We start from the raw sequence: 18,151 nt of genomic DNA, 5'->3' as shown, positions 1-18,151 counted from the left end.
TCTCAGTGTAACCGGGAATCCGTGAGATAGTAAATTTCCATAGTAAATTAGGTAATTTTCTACAAAAATCATTTTTCCACTGATCCACATCCCTCAACCCCTAAAATGTGGTAGTTCCTGAGTAATGGCAACAGTTCTTTTTTTTTTTTTAATTTTTGATAGTGAAACACCATGAGTTACAGTTGTAGACTTATAAATTTTTGTGCTTTGGTTTCAGTGATCGAATCCCAGCCCTCCACCAATGCCCATTCTTCACCACCACTAATCCCAGTATCCCTCCCACCTCCCATCCCCTCCGTCCCACCCTGCCTCTGTGGCAGGGCACTCCCTTTTGTTCTCTCTCTCTCCTTTTGGGTGCTGTGGTTAGTAATGGCAATAGTTCTTAAAGAAATGATTAGCAGGCTATAAGAATCAGTTTGCTAGTTTGTCAGTATTGTCCTCTATTTATTTTAAAAGTAACTTAGAGTTTTCAGTGTGTGAGTTTTCCATATTCTTTGTTAAGTTGATTCCTAGACGTTTGTTGTTTTTGACCAATAATTTTAATGGGAGCTGGAGTGATAGTACAGTGGGTAGGGTGCTTGCCTTGCACATGGCTGACCTGGTTTCAATCCCGGCACCCCAGATGGTCTCCTGAGCACTGCCAGAAGAGGTCCCTGAGTATAGAGCCAGGAATAACTCCTGAGTGCCACCAAGTGTGGCCCAAAAACAAAAACAAAAATATTTTAATGGGACTGGTTTTATAAAAAAAATTCTCCTAGTCAATGATTGCATAGAAATGCATTACATTTTTCTCTGTTTTGTAGTGTGTACTTCAGCAAGCCCGCTATCATCAGATTCTCTGTTTTCATTTACTGGGAAAATTTGTTAATTTTTTTTCTAAGAATAATGATTTTGCTGGATATGGAGTTTGTGTGAATATTTTTGTTCACTCAGTTCTTGGAATATGTCACTTCACTGCTTAGGTATTTCTACTGAGAAGTACTCTTTCAAACTTCATCGTGGAACTAGAGCGACAGCTCAATGGACTGACCTCATGCTTTACCACATGGTCCCCTGAACATTACTGAAACTCACCACCCCGCTCCCCTCCCCCCTCCCCACCTCCAGCAGAGAGTCAGGTTTGGGCTCTCTTAAAATCATTAAATAAATAAATCAATCCCATTTGCTTAATGATCATTATTCCTATCACTGTATTCTGGAGAGAGCCCCAGTGGTGTTTGGAGGAACATATGTAGCACAAGGCAATCTCTTTAACCCTTTGTACATAGTGAGTCCTTTTTCTTTTTCTTTCAAGGTTTTCCTTTTTATGTTAGTGTTTGTACTAACCTAGCAGATGGACTCATTTGTATCTAGAGCCAGCTCTGTGTTTATTTTACCTTGGATTTGTTTCTAGGTGCATTTCTTTGTGTTTATTTTATTTTGGATTTGTTGAGTTCTTTCTTTTTTTCAATTGAATCACTGTGAGTTGGGCCATTACAAAGTTGTTCATGATTGGGTTTCAGCTATACAATGTTCCAACACCTGTCCCTTCACCAGTGTCCATTTCCCATCATCAGTGTCCCCAGTTTCCCTCCCCGCCCCACGCCTGCCTCTGTGGGAGGCACTTCTCTCTCTCTCTCTCTCTCTCTCTCTCTCTCTCTCTCTCTCTGTCTCTCTCTCTCTGTCTCTCTCTGTCTGTCTGTCTCTCTTTGTCTCTCTCTCCTTTCTCCTTTTGTGCATTATGGTTTGCAATACAGGTGCAATTCAGGTCTCTACTAGTCATTGTATTTGTTCAGGGAGTTCATTATTTTTATTGGGAAGGTAGCTGGAGTAGCCTTTTTTAATTAAGTGTCACCTTTGGTGTGTGGATGTGACTGCCAGGGTTTCTGGAAGTACAGGAGGTGGGGGAAGGCAGCCCCTCCTGACCCTGGGAAAGCCTGGAGATTTCAGTCACAAAACCCAAGTACCTGAATTTTTAGCAGATTCATATCTTGGTGAGGTCAGTCCTGAAACACTAGAGTCTTGCCAGGGGCAAGGGGGTGATTTGGATTGTGGGAGAAGCAGCTGCTGGGGGCTATATTTGGGCAAGTACTGGACTCACCCTTGTGCCCCAAATTGTTCACCCATGCACTGGTCTAAGAAGATTTACTGCACTTTTTTTTTTTTTAAATTTCTTTCATGACTGATTTATGAGTCTCTGGAGCAAGGCTGATAAGTGTGCTTGTATGGAGAGACTGATTTGGTTAGGGATTTAATTTCTCAGAAACCTTGGTCCCTAGTTGTGGGGATCTGGCTGGAGGCACAGCGGCAACTTTGGGGTGTCAGGAAGCCTGAGGGCACCATCAGCCTGCTGGTGCACTCACCCCGTCTCCAGGTTGACCCACTGGTGGTGCTGCGCCCTCTAGGTCTCAGTGGTGGTAGTGGCAGCGGCCAGCGGCATGGAGGGCTGATACAGGGAAGCAGTGGTGAGGGGTATCCCCTGGGGGCAGCAAACCACCAAGGGTATCCCAGCAGGCCCTCACGGTGGGAGCCCGGGGGCCGTGCTAAGCAGTGTGTCAGGTTGGGCCCCGAGTGCTCTGTTCATTCATGCTGCTATCCTTAGCGCTGAGAGCGACCACAGCTCCACCAGCTTCATCTTCATGAACCCCACTCCTGACCACTCCCTGTCGCGGGCGCCAGGAGGGTTTTGAAAGACACTGCTTTTGAGAGAGGATGTTTAAAGGACACTTACGTTATTTCACGCAGAAATTTTGCGACCCCGTCGGCTTGCTGTTCAGAGTACCGGGAGCTGCCATCACTCCGCCAGTTCTGGCACCTGCCACCTTCTTGTCTCCTGGGTTTTTTGAGTTTCTTGGAGCTATAGATTGAGCAGTTATTTGTTGTTTTTTTTTAAATTAATTTTTTATTAATTCACCTTGAGGTTCAGCAACAAAAATTTCATGTTTGAACTTTGATCATATGGTCATCAAATACCCATCCCTTCGCCAGTGCACATTTTCCACCACCAAAATCCCCAGTATCTCCCCTCCCCCCATTCCACACCTTCCCATGCCTGTGTGGCAAACAATTTGCAAAATACTCTTTCTTTATTTTAGTTACCTTCGATATTTTAAGACCAGTCCTACCACCCCTCATACCTGCCAAAAATGCAATGCTAGACAATGTGTTTTGTATTGCTTGTTAAGATTTCCATAATTAGGGTCTGCAGAAATTGCTACAGCAAGTTGCTCAGGTTCGTGATTCATTTGTGGGTCTCTGGATCGTGGCCGTGTAGGAGCTTAAGTAGATGGTGGGCAGATGTGCATCATCTCGGTGTCCCATTGGGGCGGGGTTGGGGGGATGGAGGAGGGCCCACTCCTCCCCTGTCCTGCGAGACTTGTGATTTACCTTCACCGTGACTTGTACCTGGAGCTTCTCCCTGACTTCTAGAAAATGGCAACCACTGGGGCTCTTAGAGGGCAGGCGGAGGGACAACACCTGCCCCTGTCTGGAGCAGCCCAGCAGAGAAGGCCCATTGCAAAGTCTCGGGCCATCTCTGCGGCAAGTTGCTCGGGTCCAAGATTCGTTTGTGTGTCCTAGAGTAAACAGTTTTACCACTTGTTTTTCTAAAATACTTCTGGTTGAAAGCTAGACATTTTAGGGGCCAGAGAGATAATATAGCAATTAGGGTGCTTGACTTGCACATTGCTGACCAGGGTTCAATCCCTGCATCTCATATGGTCCATCAAGGACTGCTAGGAGAGTTCTTGAGTGTAGAGTCAGGAGTAACCCCTGAGCATTGGGTGGCCCCCAAACAAACAAACAACCCCTCCCTCCCACAAAAATATATATAGCCTAGACATTTTAGTTAATAGATTATGGCAATTCCTGCTTTGTTTGTTTATTTTTAGTAACTTGTCTGTAATTTATTTATTTATTTTAGTAATGTAGGAGCACTCCTATTTCTTCAGCCATTGATTAAGCTGATGGGGCATGAACTCCACTTTTTTTTTTAATTGTATCACCATGAGATAGAATTATAAAGCTTTCATGTTTGAGATTCAGCCACGCAATGACAGAACACCCATCCCTTCACCAGTGCACATTTTCCACCACCCACATCCTCGTCCTCACCCTGCCTCTATGGCAGACAATTTCCCCAATACTTTCTCTCTAATTTTTTTAAAATTTATTTATTGAATCACTGTGAAAACAGTTACAAAGCTTTCAAGTTTAAGTCTCGGTCATACAATGATCAAACACCCATCCATTCACCAGTGCACATTTTCCACCGCCAAGGACCCAAATATACCCCCCATGCCACCCCCTCCGCCTGCCTGTGAGGCAGATGATTTCCACTTAACTCTCTCTCTACTTTGATTACATTCATTATTTTGACAACAGATGCACCATTATTATTTGGAATTTTCCCCCAACAATCAAAACTGCTGCAAAGGCATCATGAAATAATTTCTTTTCTATTGCTGGTTATGAAGACCATGTAATGTCGCACAGTCACGGTAGCAGCTGTGCAATTTTGGATTTCTGATATTTTACGAATTAAGTCTGGCGGGATTTCTGCCAAAAGCCGCATAGTTCTGAGATTGGTTTGTGTGCCTCTGGGGCCATGGCTGTGCTGGAGAGCCGCTCGTGGGGGGCAATTCATGGTATAGGCAGGGCAAGAAAGACATGCCAGTTCCGCCCCCCATCCCATGAGGCCGTAGTTGCCCCGTCACCACCGGCTCATAGCTGGCTGTCCAATAAGCTCAGAGGCAGTGGCCACCATGCCACGGGAGCGGGGGGAGGGATGGCGAAAGAGACACCCTTTCCCTCCTGGTGGGGAGGCACACAGCACCATAGCTTAATGTATAGTCCATTCACATTTCTGCCAGAAGCTGCTGGGTTCCATATTAGGTCTGTGTGCCTCTGGGGCCATGGCTGTGCCGGAGAGCCACGCGTGGGGGGCAACTTGTGGTCTTGGCAGGGCAAGAATGCTCTCTCTCTAATTTTGGGCATTATGTTTGGCTTGAAATTTCCTACCACTATTCAAGCCTATCTGTCAGGGGCAGACACTAGATAATTTATTTTCCATTGCTCATTTTGAATATCATGAGAGCTCACACGGCCACGATTGTAAATGTAAATTTCTAGATAATAAATGGTTGAGTTCCAGAGACATTTCTGTATGGCACTGATACAGTTTGGGATTCAACTGGGAGTCTCTGGGTCAGGGCTGTTGGTGCATTAAGATGGTTCCCAGAGGCAAATTGTGGGTGTGACAATAAGCTGGGTGGGCAGGGACCTGGGGAGGGACAGACCAGGTCCTCTGCTGCCTTGCGGCCTGGAGATTTAGTCCTGGAACCCAGGACTTGCTTGGGGAATACCTTGCTTGTGGAAGCTCTTGGTCACTGGAATTCCATCTGGAGTAGGTGGGGAGAGCACACCTGTTCCATCAGGGGTGCCCCAATGAAATTGGCTTGGTATGGAGCCCGGAGAGATGTCCAGTGCTGTGGTGTCATCTGGGACTTACCGCTGTCTCTCTGGGTCAGGGCTGTTGGTGTGCTAAGATCCACATTACAAACTTTCCAGCAGATTATGTCTTGGTGAGATCCATCCTGATACGGTAGAGTCAGGCTTGGAGGTATGGCAGCGATTTTGGATTGTGGAAGCAAGTGGCTGTGGGGGGCTCTGCTTGGGCAGGCACAGGCCAATCTGCCCCCCTCCAATTTACCCCGGTTTGTCCAGCTGTGCACAGTCTGAGCCTTTCTGTGACTTTTGATCTCTTTCGAGATTTATTTAGAAGTCTCTGAAACAAGGCTGGCAGTAGAGCTTACAGGGTGGTGCTGGAGTTGGTTCTTGGGGGTGACTACCAGTGCTTCCACGTGTGTTGTGAAGTGTGGGAAGGTAGCCCACCTCAACTCTGAGAAAGCATGGAGATTTCAGTCACAAAACTTGGATACCAAAATTTTCAGCAGATTATATCTTGATGAGATCTGTCCTGAGACAGTGGAGTCAGGCCAGGGATATGGCGGTGATTTTGGATTGTGGAAGCAAGCGGCTGCTGGGGCTCTGCTTGGTCGGGCACCAGGTCAACCTACCCCCCTCTGATTTACCTCGGTCTGTTCAGCCATGTGCAGGTCCGAGATTAACTGCGGCTTTTGATCTTTTTCTAGATTTATCTTTGGGTCTCTGAAATAAGGACAATAAATGAGCTTGTATAACGGAGCCAGAGGTGGTTTGGGTGTGGCTCCCACATACCCAACTTTTGGCTGTTTAATTTCTTGGTAAAGTTGATCCCAAGTTGTTGGGGTATGGCCATAGGCACAGTGGCAATTTTAGGGTGTCAGGAAGCCTGAAGGCACCATCAGGCTGCTGATACACCCCCCCCCCCCCCCCCCCGCAGGGACAGGTTGACCTGCTGGCAGCACCATACCCCCTTTATCTGTACTTTATTGGTACAAGTAATCTAGTTCTTGTGATTCCAGCTGTGAATGACTCTGCCAAGTTTTAAAATTCTTTTTAATTAATTTTTTATGTATTTGTTTAATTTTGGCTTTTGGCCACACCTGGCTGCACTCAGGCTTATTCCTGACTTTTTCCTTAGGGGGAATGTAAAAAGATATGACTCAGGGGGACCATATGCAGCACCAGGGATGTAAGCAGGGTTGGCTGTGCACAAGGCAAGTGCCCATAATGCTCTACTATCTCTCTGGCCCTATTTTTTTTTACTTCATTATATTTTTAATGTAATTTAATTTTGTTGTTGTTGTTGGGCCACCCCTGTGCTGCTCAGGGATTATTCCTGGCTCTGCACTCAAGGATCGCTCTTGATGGGCAGAGGAGAACTGAGCCAGGGATTGTGGTACTGGGGATTGAACCTGGATCAGTTGTGTGCAAGACAAGACTGACTTAGGAGTGGACTATTGCTCCAGACCTGCCAATTTTGGGGCATTTGCCTTGCACGCAGCCAACATGGCCGACCCGAGTTCGATTCCTCCGCCCCTCTCGGAGAGCCCGGCAAGCTACCGAGAGTATCTCGCCCGCATGGCAGAGCCTGGCAAGCTCCCCGTGACGTATTCGATATGCCAAACACAGTAACAACAAAGTCTCCAATGGAGACATTACTGGACCCGCTCGAGCATCTTAGGAAGACCTGCTTCCTAAGAGATATTCCCTCTGTCTTCTTATTTGCTAACTAATGATATGGGTGGCTAAAGTCAGTATCTTGATCCTATTTTACACTGGTCTGCGTATGTGTCTGAGAATACATTCAGAGTTGATGCTCATTCTCTCTTGGCTTCATTTTCGGTCAGATTTTTCCCAACTGTTCCTCCACACAGTGTTCCAGTAATGTGTGGTGAGCTTACCACAGACCTCTGTGGCTCTGGTTTTCTCCATCTCCGTTCATTCTCTGTTATTCACCCCAACCAGAACACCAGTATCTTCAGCTGCACATTTTCCTTTGTTGTTCCCATTCAAGTCTACCACTTTTTTTGAGGGTCCTCCCAAAGAGAGCTCAGTGGGCCAGGGAGCCACTTTCATGATATGTGACCAGCCAGGCCAGTGGCTCAAGGCCAGGGCATAAGAATGCAGTACTGCTGGGTGATGCTCACGAGGCCGTGTGGAGCTGGGGACAGAAACCCTGGGTTGCATTCACCCTAATCTCTGTAATGCCTCCTGGCCCCATCAGTCTACTGCTTTTATGCCCGCAAATCAGTTTTTTCTGTTCTTTTCTGAAATGAATTCTTTTAATGGTGACTTATAGTTTTTGATATATAAAGAGTTCACTTCTTTTGTTGATTCCTCTCTGATATTTTTGGACACTAATTTTTTTTTTTAATTTAGGCAGGCATATGCAGTGGTGCACATGTGCTACTGTTAGCTCTGTTATCAGGAGTGATGCCTGAATTAGGGCTACTCCAGTTACGTGCAAGGCACATAGCCAGCCTCCTGTACTGCCTCTTTGGCCCTATATACTCTTTTATTTATTTATTTATTTATGCTTTTTTTGGGTCACACCTGGCGATGCTCAGGGGTTTCTCCTGGCTCTGCACTCAGGAATTACTCCTGGTTGTGCTCAGAGGACCATATGGGATGCTGGGGATCAAACCTGGGTCGGCTGTATGCAAAGAAAATGCCCTCCCCACTGTGCTATTTCTCCAGCCCTAAACTACCCATAGGGTATCTACCCAAAGAGGCAAAAACATTTGAAAAGACTTATGCACATCTATGGTCATTGCAGCTCTTGGTCCAAGAGCTCTTATAAATTATTGACAGACTGGTTGTACAGCCTCAACCTGCAGGGTTGGTCTCAGAGAACAAGATAACACAGCACACAGTGGTTGTACTGTATAAGCAGCAGCCACCTGAGAACCCTGGACAAGAGGACAGGCTGGCCCTTTATTTAGAAAAATATTCTCCTCGCCCCCCTTCTGCCAATGCCCTCACACTTACAGTTGTATTAAGGACAGTTAGCAGGTACATTGAGAGTTAATGGGTACATGAAAAATTGATGGGTACATTAAGAGCAAAGCTGGTATGTTCATGCCCGGGTGATAACAAGCAACTTTAATATATAGCATTGAATCCATGATACTTTCCTATTCTAGTAGGACATTCCCTGCCTGGCCACACATTTGCAGCCATCATCGTGTAAAGTTGTTTTATCCAGGGAACTAGCCCACTCTAGAGGTTTTATAAAGGGAATTATTTCCCACAAAGAGGTAGGCTATAGAATCAACCTTGGTGTCCAGTGACAGAAGAGTGGTTCATGAAGCTGTGGAATACTTAATTAGCCACTGCATAGTATCACACAGAACAGAATGCTGTGCGGTCATAAGGAACAAAGCACTCTTGCCGTGTACTGCAACTTGGATGTGACTGATACCTTCTGTGAGGTGAAGTAAGTCAGAATGATAAAGGCAAATACTGGATGTTTTCACTAATCTGTGGTTTGGGAAATAACATGTCTAGGGAAGGGAAGGTATCAAAGGTGGGCAAAACACTGGCCTCAGGTTGCAGAAATGAAAATGCCAGAGAATGAAAGAAATGGAGGGGGATGTGAGAAGAGGAGGTCTAGAAGTCACATGAGGACACGGTCAGGGGCCCTTGGCATGTCTGTGGCTTTGAGGTGAATTATCTATGTGTATCTAAACCATGAGACCTATACTGCTGAAGACATTGGGAACAAGCTCCCGTAATTAAACTTGCAAATGACTCTCTCGGGGCTGGAGCAATAGCACAGGGGGTAGACCGTTTGCCTTGCATGTAGCTGACTCGGGTTCGATCCCCAGCATCCCATATGGTACCCGGAACAATGCAAAGAGTGATTCCTGTGTGCAGAGCCATTGCTAGGTGTGACCAAAAATGCAAAAAAAAAAAAAAAGACTTTTTCAAGGGTCATTTGGGGAATAGAAGGGAATCTGGGGTCATAGATGGAAGGATGGGGTCATTGGCTGGTGGGATTAGAGGTGGGAACATTGATTGTACACCAGAAACCCTCTTGTAGACAACCATGTAGATCAAGGTGTCTAAATTAAAAAAGAAATCTCTTTTCTGTGACCTCTTCTTCATTGTTGCTGTCATTGGCCTTATTGTTGAGGTCCCTGGTTTGATTTCAAACACTTCTTTTCTGGTGATTCCTGCTTCTATTTTTCAGCTTTATTTCTGTTTGGGCTGGAGCGATAGCACAGTGGTAGGGCGTTCGCCTTACAAGCGGCCAACATGGCCGACCCGAGTTCGATTCCTCCGCCCCTCTCGGAGAGCCCGGCAAGCTACCGAGAGTATTCGATATGCCAAACACAGTAACAACAAAGTCTCCAATGGAGACGTTACTGGGCCCGCTCGAGCAAATCGACGATCAACGGGAGGGCCTTTACCTTTACCTTTACCTTATTTCTGTTTGGGGGAAAAAATGATTTTTTTCCAATAAAGCTTCCTTTGAGTTTATTGAGTCTCTCTTCCGGTAATTTCCTCAGTTGAGTGAATATCAAGAGGACTTTTCTCTGAAGACCTACTAGGCCACGCTGAAAACCCTTTTATCCTCTAGAACTCCCCTGTGCTTCCGTCTTCATCCAGTGAATTCCTGTACTTTATTTTCTTCCTGAAGTGATAGCACAGCGCCTTGCACGTGGCCGACCCAGGTTCAATTCCTCCATCCCTCTAAGAGAGCCCGGCAAGCTACTGAGAGTTTCTTGCCCACATGGCAGAGCCTGGCAAACTCCCCGTGGTGTATTCAGTTCGCCAAAAAGAGTAACAACAAGTCTCACAATGGAGATATTACTGGTGCCCGCTCGAGAAAATTGATAAACAATGGGAGGATAGTGCTGCAGTGCTATTTTCTTCCATAATTCCCAGTGCTTCCTGGAAGCGAAGGGTGGAGTTCCTTCTCAGGGGTCTGAGCTGTCTGGGGCTTGTAGCTCTCTGGCTGCCAATGTCTCTGACTACCAATTTCTGCAGCTCTGACTGCCATGGAAGAATTTCTCTAATGCTCGTCACATGGGTCTGGTGCTCATGGCTCTGACCCGTGTGGAACTGGATGATGACAGGGACTGTGTGGCAGCTCTGCCCTTTACCTACTTATGTAGCACCATGGTCTATCTGAGCTGGATTTGCTCAGGGTTTGCCTGTGGTTCAGAGCTTCCGGTGTCTGGCAGTGTCAATCTCCAGCTGATTTGGACAGTGGCTGAAGGTTGTGGTCCTGTGCAGCAAGCTCATATTAGCTGTGGGGGGCAGGGGAAGGGGCACTCTGCTTTGAGAGACCAGTGTGGGATGGTCTGCTCCAAACCCTGGTCCCATAGGTACTCCCCCCGACCCCCCGCCGGGTTTCTGCCTCTAGCCATTGCAGCCTGAGTTGTTTTCTCGGGAGAGGCTGCTTCCTGCTGGGGCCTGGTGACAGCTGTACCCTGTCGGTGCCAGATACCCCCAGTTCCTAGTCTGACACAGTGGGCACAGGCAGAAAAAGGAAACGTTTGGGATCCCTTTGTGTTTTCCAACACAGGTGGGAGATGAAGTCGGCTGCACCCACTTGGGGGAGCTGCCACTGATTCTGAGCTCAATCTGACTGCAGCCTGTCAGACTGTGTGGTGTCTGAAACCTGTAGGGCAGGCTGGGCCAGTGCTGAGTGTGCCCCCGAAGGAGTGTAGCTGCAGCCGTGCCCCTGTGGGTGGGGCAGAGGCTGACCCGTGTGGGCTGGCAGAGTTTGACCCCTGTGAGCAGAGACTGACCTCTGTGGGCAGGGCTCAAACAGGCTATATACGGTGCTGGGGATCGGACCTGGGTCAGCTGTGTGCAAGGCAAGCACCCTACCTGCTGTGCTGCCTCTCTGGCCCCTTATTTTTATGTTTTAAAAGATATAATCATTGTAAATTTTGTAGATTGAAGAAGAAGAGAGGAAAAGAATAGAAGATATGAAAGAAAATGAGCGGGTGAAAGCAACCAAAGAACTGGAAGCTTGGAAAGAATGTCAAAAGAAAGCTGAAAAACCAAAAAGAATTTCAAGAGAAGTGAAACTGTGCCAACCAGAAAAGGAAATTGAAGATGAGAGAAAAAAAATAAAACATAAATGTTTTACTAAAAACTCAGCATCTAGAAATCTTGCCACAAAAGGTACAAGGTTGTAATATATGTAACTATTTTATTTTTTGGTAAATCTATCTCATACTAAGATGAGCACAGATTTGGTCATCTTTGCTTGTGCTTCCTTTGGAAAGTTATGCATATATTATTTAAAAAAAATTTTTTTTGGTCACACTCAGCGATGCTCAGACGTTATTCCTGGCTCTGCAATCAGGAATTTCTCCTGGCGGTGCTTGGGGGACCATATGGGATGCTGGGGATTGAGCCCTGGTCGGCTGCATGCAAGGCAAATGCCCTACCTGCTGTACTATCACTCCAGCCCCTGCATATATTATTTAATTTGTGTTTTATTCAAGACCAAAATCTCTTGGAATGGAGTAGTACTAGGAGCATTCATTTATATCTTCAGCAATAAGAAATTTGGGATTTCACTGGAAGACTTTTTTCTTACAGGAAAATGAGTGCTATATGCAGAATAGTCAAATAACTCTTCTGACCTTCGATTTAAAAAAAAATATGCAAGGAGTCAGGGAGATGGTGTAAAGTGCTGGAGCTTAAACTTTGCATATGGGAAGCCCAGGTTTGAGTCCCAGAACTGTATAGTCCTCAGAGCACCAAGCTATATAGTTCCCAAGCACTGCTTGGCACAAAAACAAGAAAAATTAGGCAATCAAACATTTATTAAAAACTGAGCTTGATTTGTTTATTTATTTTTTCTTTTGGGGTCACATCCGGTGATGCTTAGTAGTTACTCTTGGCTTTGCGTTTGGGAATTGCTCCTGGCCATGCTTGGGGGCCATATGGGGTGCTGGGGATTAAACCTGCTTCAGCTGCATGCGAGGCAAAAGATCTACCACTCTGTGCTACCACTCTGGCCCCCGTCAGTGGATTTTTAAAATATTATACTTTGTTTTGGTCATGTTTCATACACTTAGTAAATGGATTTTTTTTCTCCTTTTTTTGTTTTTGGGTCCATACCCAGAAGTGCTCCAGATCTATTCCTGGTTTTAATCCTTGGCTTTCCATATGCAAAGCATGCGCTCAAATCATTGAGCTTTCCCTCTGGTCCTAAATGGAATATCTTATAGTAAAATAATTTGCATAATAATAATTAACATTATTTTGTGATTACTATGAGCCTAGTGGTTTTATTGGTTATGTTACCCATGCCTCAAAGCAGTACTTTGGAATAAGTACTGCTATTTTTATTTGAAAGAAAATAGAATAAAGCAATAGGTAAACTTGTGGGATTTTTTTTTAAATTGAATCACCGTGAGATACAGTTACAAAGCTTTGCTGTTTGAGTTTCAGTCATACAATGATCAAACATCCATCCCTCCACCAGTGCACATTCTCCACCACCAATGTCCCCAGTATTACCCTCCCCCCCCTTCCAACCCTCCCCCTGCTTCTATGCAGACAATTTCCCCCATTCTCTCTGTCTACTTTTGGGCATTATGGTTTGCAATATAGATACTAAGAAGCTTTCAAATTTGGTCCTTTATCTACTTTCAGCACACATCTCTCATCCTGAACGATTCCTCCAACCATCATTGACTTGGTGATCCCTTCTCTATTCCAGCTGCCTTCTCCCCCAGCTCATGAGACAGGCTTCCAACCATGAAGCAATATTCCTGGCCCTGTGACTACTGTCCTTGAGTGTCAGTCTCATATTATGTTATTTTTTATTCCACAAATGAGTGCAGTCCTTCTAGGTCTGTCCCTCTCTTTCTGACTCATTTCACTTAGCATGATACTTTCCATGGCCATCCACTTATAAGTAAATTTCATGATTTTATCTCTCCTAACAGCTGCATAGTATTCCGTTGGGTAGATGTACCAAAGTTTCTTTAACTGGTTGTCTGTTCTCAGGCACTCGGGTTGTTTCCAGATTCTGGCTATTGTGAACAGTGCTGAAATGAACACAGGTGCAGTTGTCATTTCTACTGAGCTTTTTTGCATCCTTAGAATATATTTCCTGAAGTGGTATCGCGGGGTCATATGGAAGCTCAATTCCTAGTTTTTAAAGGAATGCCCATATTGTTTTCCAAAAAGGCTGGACCAGTCAGCATTCCCACCAACAAACCTGTGGGATTTGAACCCAGGTGTTTCTGTATCTGAAACCTGTACTTGTGTAACTAGAAACTCTATGTCTTTACTTCATAAAAAGCTCTATCTTTTAAGGCCAGTTCAATAAAATACTAACAATGGAATATGTAGCACTGTAGCACTGTCCTCCCATTGTTCTTCGATTTGCTCAAGCGAATCGAAGTAACGTCTCCGTTGTGAGACTTCTGTTACTGTGTTTGGCATATCAAATACGTCACGGGTAGCTTGCCAGGCTTTGCTGTGCAGGCAAGATACTCTCAGTAGCTTGCCGGGCTCTCTGAGAGACGCGGAGGAATCAAACTCAGCTCAGCTGGGCTGGCTGCACGTAAGGCAAACGCCCTACCGCTTTGCTATCGCTGTAGCCCACAACAATGGAATATGAATATATGAAAATATGTATATATATATCTTTCTTTGTTTAAAATACTGATAAATTGGATGTTTCCAAATACTTTTGGAATTCAAATACACTTCATTTTGGGGAGTGACCCAAGCTGGTGATACTTGTGGGTTACATATATCTCTTTCTGGGTGTCACTCCCAGTGGTGTTTGGGCACCATGCAGTGCCAGCGACCTATAAGTGTCTTAACCCCTGTATTATCTCTTACCACTACCTCATCCCCTCCAACACATGCTTTCTCTAAATATTTTCTCAGCAAACTAGAAATGAAAAGTAGCCTCAGTGTGCTAAGTGCTTCTACCAAAAAAAGTTGTTTTTTTTTTTTAAGGAAAACCCCCACCAAAACCCCAAAGAGCCTTATAGCAAATGTTATTTTTGATGTGGTGGTGGGCAACTGGGAGGGTGGTTTGGACCATACCTGACGGTGTTCTGGGGCTGTTATTCCCAGCTCTGAGCTCAGTGCTTAAAAGATGAACCATTTGTGGTGTCAGAGATTCAAACCAGGGATGCAAGGCACGATGCTCTGCCCCACAGATCCAAGAGCAAGACAAGGTGCTGGAGAAAGAACAGCAGGTAGGGTGATTGCCATGCACATGGCCAGCCCAGGGTTGATCCCCAGTATCCCATAGATCCTGAGCCCTTCGCCAGAAGTGATTCCTGAGTGAAGCTGGGAGTAAGCCTAATGTGGCCCCCAAACAAAGCAAATACACACACACACACACACACACACACACACACAGAGTGAGAGAGACGGGGTGGGGTGGAGAGAGAGAGTAGTCAGAGAGGAGAGAGTGAGAGAGAGCACACGCAAGGGCAGAATATCCGCTTTCACTACCTCAATTCAACATTTTATGGGAGGTGTTACTATTACATTTACATTTTGACAAGGCATGGGACTTAGTAAAACCATCATTTGTAATTGACATGATTTTCTTGTATGTTTGTTTTTGGACCACACCCAGCAGGTGCTCAGGGGCTATTTCTGGCTCCGTGACAGTACTGAAGGGGTCCCATGTGGTTCTGGGATTAAACCTTGACCTTCTCTTGCAAAACATAAGCCCAGTCCATTGGACTCTCTCTATGGCTCTGTATTTGACACAGTTGTGTATATCTATCCCTAAATAATTCTACATAGTGACCACTACAAGCAAGATATAAATTTAGCAAGGTCTTGGGATATGATTGAAGAAATAACTAGTAATTTTATTTACCACCTGTGGGAAAGTTAACTTCTATTTGTTTATCAATAAAAGTCAATATTTAGGGCTGGAGCGATAGCACAGCAGTAGGGCGTTTGCCTTGCACGCAGCCAACATGGCCAACCCGAGTTCGATTCCTCCACCCCTCTTGGAGAGCCCAGCAAGCTACCGAGAGTATCTCGCCCGCACGGCAGAGCCTGGCAAGCTCCCCGTGACGTATTCGATATGCCAAACACAGTAACAACAAAGTCTCCAATGGAGACGTTACTGGGCCCGCTCGAGCAAATTGACGAACAATGGGAGGGCCTTTACTTTTTTTTTTATTTAGGAATACATTTCATAAATGAAGCATAAGATGTCATCTCTGAAAATTATAGGAAATTTCTAAGAGATACTTTATTTCTTTTTGGTTTGGGAGCTACATTCAGCAGTTCCCGGGGGCTACTCCTGAATCAGTACTTGGGAATTGTTCCCAGCAATGCTCAAAGGGTCATGCAGTGCCAAGGATTGAACCTAGACCTTGGATATACCAGGTATATAGGATATACCTTGGATATACCAATACCAGAGTCTGTGCTCCAGCCTTATTAAGCCTTTTTTTGAGCCTTATCCCCAACCTATAACATTGGTTTATCTTTCTACCTTGCCTCAGGGAGCTTAGGTTTATTGGGTTACTCCCATCACAGTGCTCCCATTCCTCTGTGTTTATTTGTAACTTCTTTCTTTGTGCTCTATTAACTGGTAAATATGTTTTTCTCTTCTCCTTATGTCCATTGCATAGTTAATTCAGAGCAATGTCCTTTTTGTATGGGCACAGGAAGATAGTAAATGCTATGCTTTCCTGGGAGTCAATTGACTCTAAGTGATATTTACCTCCTGGGCATCTGTTCTCTCAACTTAAGCCTCAGTTGCCCTTACTTCCTAGCGCCCCCCAAAGCAGGGTCCCAACAAGGTCCCAACAAGGGACTGAATGGACCCAGGGCAAGCGGTGAGCTATGTGCTACGCTGGCATCGAGATGGACCTGGCCAAAGTGCTTAATGCTTAACTATAAGTTAAGAGCTTGGTCATGGACAAATGCTGTCATGATCCAAAAAGCAATAACTAGATTTGGATCCTGCTAAGATTAGGAATGATTAATCTGGCCTGAGCACTGTAGTCTGAGTTTGTGGCAAGATGTTCCCAGGAGAACTGCCCTACAAGGCTCAGTGTATCTCTTACTGTGTTCATACAAAAATAATTAATATTAAGATGTTAATTAAGATGTTAGGAGAAGAGGAATACCCCTAGGTGGTGTTTCTGCCCTTGAGCCTAATGGGCTGTCAGGAAGGGCTTTCTTATGTTGATTTTGCTACCAGACTGGGTGTAGAGTGGGCCCAGAGGGCTAGGGGTGGAGAGACTGGAGAGTTGAAGAGAGATGAGAGAGAGAGCTGGGCGGCAAGATAGGGTACTGAAAGAGACTCGCAAGGTGGATAGAGAGAAAAGAATGTAGGGGAAGAATGCGGGAGCAGGCAAGTGGAGAGAGAGAGAGCCCAGGCTGCGAGATGGAGAGTGAAAAGATGAGCAGGAGAGGCAGGAGGTGGGAATGAGAAATAGTGGAGACTAGAATGGGGGCCTTAGAGAGACTGGGGCAGGCGCATGGGGAGAATGGAATAAATGGCAACTGATCAATCAACTGGCTTGGCCCTTGTTTCCTCCTCCGTCTGCCCCATGGCCTGGGCCGCCCTGGCTGGGGGAGTGACCTCGGCCCACCCGAACCCGGGAGGTGAGGGGGAGAGCCGCCAAGGTCCCCCTGGCCGCCCTGGGAGATTATACACCCGGCTCGCTGAGAAATATTTTTAAAAGCCTGTATGAGAGCCAGGGAGACAGCTCAATGGGCTGAGTACATGCTCTGCGTGCAGGCACCTTGATTCAATCCCTACCCATACATACATGTCCCCTGAGCACAACCAGAGAGACCCCCGAGCATGTTGTCAGGTGTAGACCCTAAGCACTGCCAAGTATGGCCCCAAACTAGCCAACAATAATAAATAAAAGGCCTGAGTGAGTGAAAAGATACAACTTTTGAATGAATTGGGAGAGAGAGAAAGTACGCATTGATATGATGCCAATTAAAATCCCAGTAATAGTTTTTGCAGCCAATTGATGTTTTCTAAAATTTATGTGTGACAGTACATTTTCGATTGAATAGCCAGTGAAAAAATTCTAAAGAACAAAGATATATGATATAAATGACCCTATAGGCAGAAATTGGTGAATAGATAAACATAAATCTCAAAAGAACAGAACCCAGAGAACTGAACTAAATCCGCACATAGTGAATAAAATATTTTTGTTAAAGGTGACAAGACAATTCATTGGAGGAGGGAAAACTTGGAACCATTGAATATCTATATAGATCTGTATCTGGAACCCAGATCTTTCCACTTTCCCTTTTTAAAATTTCTTTGTCTAGCTTTGCTTTCAGTCATTGGTAAGAGCTGCCCTTTCCTTTTTGGACTGATATATATATATATCACTGTATCACTGTCATTCCTTTTTTCATCAATTTGCTCGAGCAGGCACCAGTAACGTGTCCTTTCATCCCAACCCTGATATATATATATACATATATATATATATACATATATATATACACATACACATATACATATATTTATTTATATGCATATATATAGTACTTGAAGCTTCTTTGTTATATTTTATCAAACATTTTGTTTATATTTCATATTTTCAAAATTATAAGAATTTGTGGGGCGAGAGGCCTAATACAGTAGGTAGGGCACTTTCCTTGCATGTGCCCAATCGGGATTTGATTCTTCAGCATCCCATATGGTCCCAGGAGCACTGCCAGGACTGATTCGCGTGTGCAGAGACAGAAGTAAGTCCTGAGTACCACTCGGTGTATC

General features: G+C 45.2%; 1 protein-coding gene across 2 annotated transcripts in view; it reads left to right on the top strand.

Moving 5' to 3' along the window:
• The window catches only part of DNAAF4 (dynein axonemal assembly factor 4), a 62,608-nt gene that overhangs the window by 10,277 nt on the left and 34,180 nt on the right, over window positions 1-18,151 (top strand). For both annotated transcript variants that reach the window (XM_056115394.1, XM_056115395.1), the window contains exon 4: window positions 11,334-11,565. In XM_056115394.1, the coding sequence (XP_055971369.1) occupies window positions 11,334-11,565 (232 nt within the window). The remainder of the gene's footprint in view (window positions 1-11,333; window positions 11,566-18,151) is intronic.

Source organism: Sorex fumeus, unplaced genomic scaffold (assembly GCF_029834395.1).
Source record: "Sorex fumeus unplaced genomic scaffold, SorFum_2.1 ptg000029l, whole genome shotgun sequence".
Classification (NCBI taxonomy): Eukaryota; Metazoa; Chordata; class Mammalia; order Eulipotyphla; family Soricidae; genus Sorex; species Sorex fumeus.
This window is presented reverse-complemented; position numbering and strand designations above follow the sequence as displayed.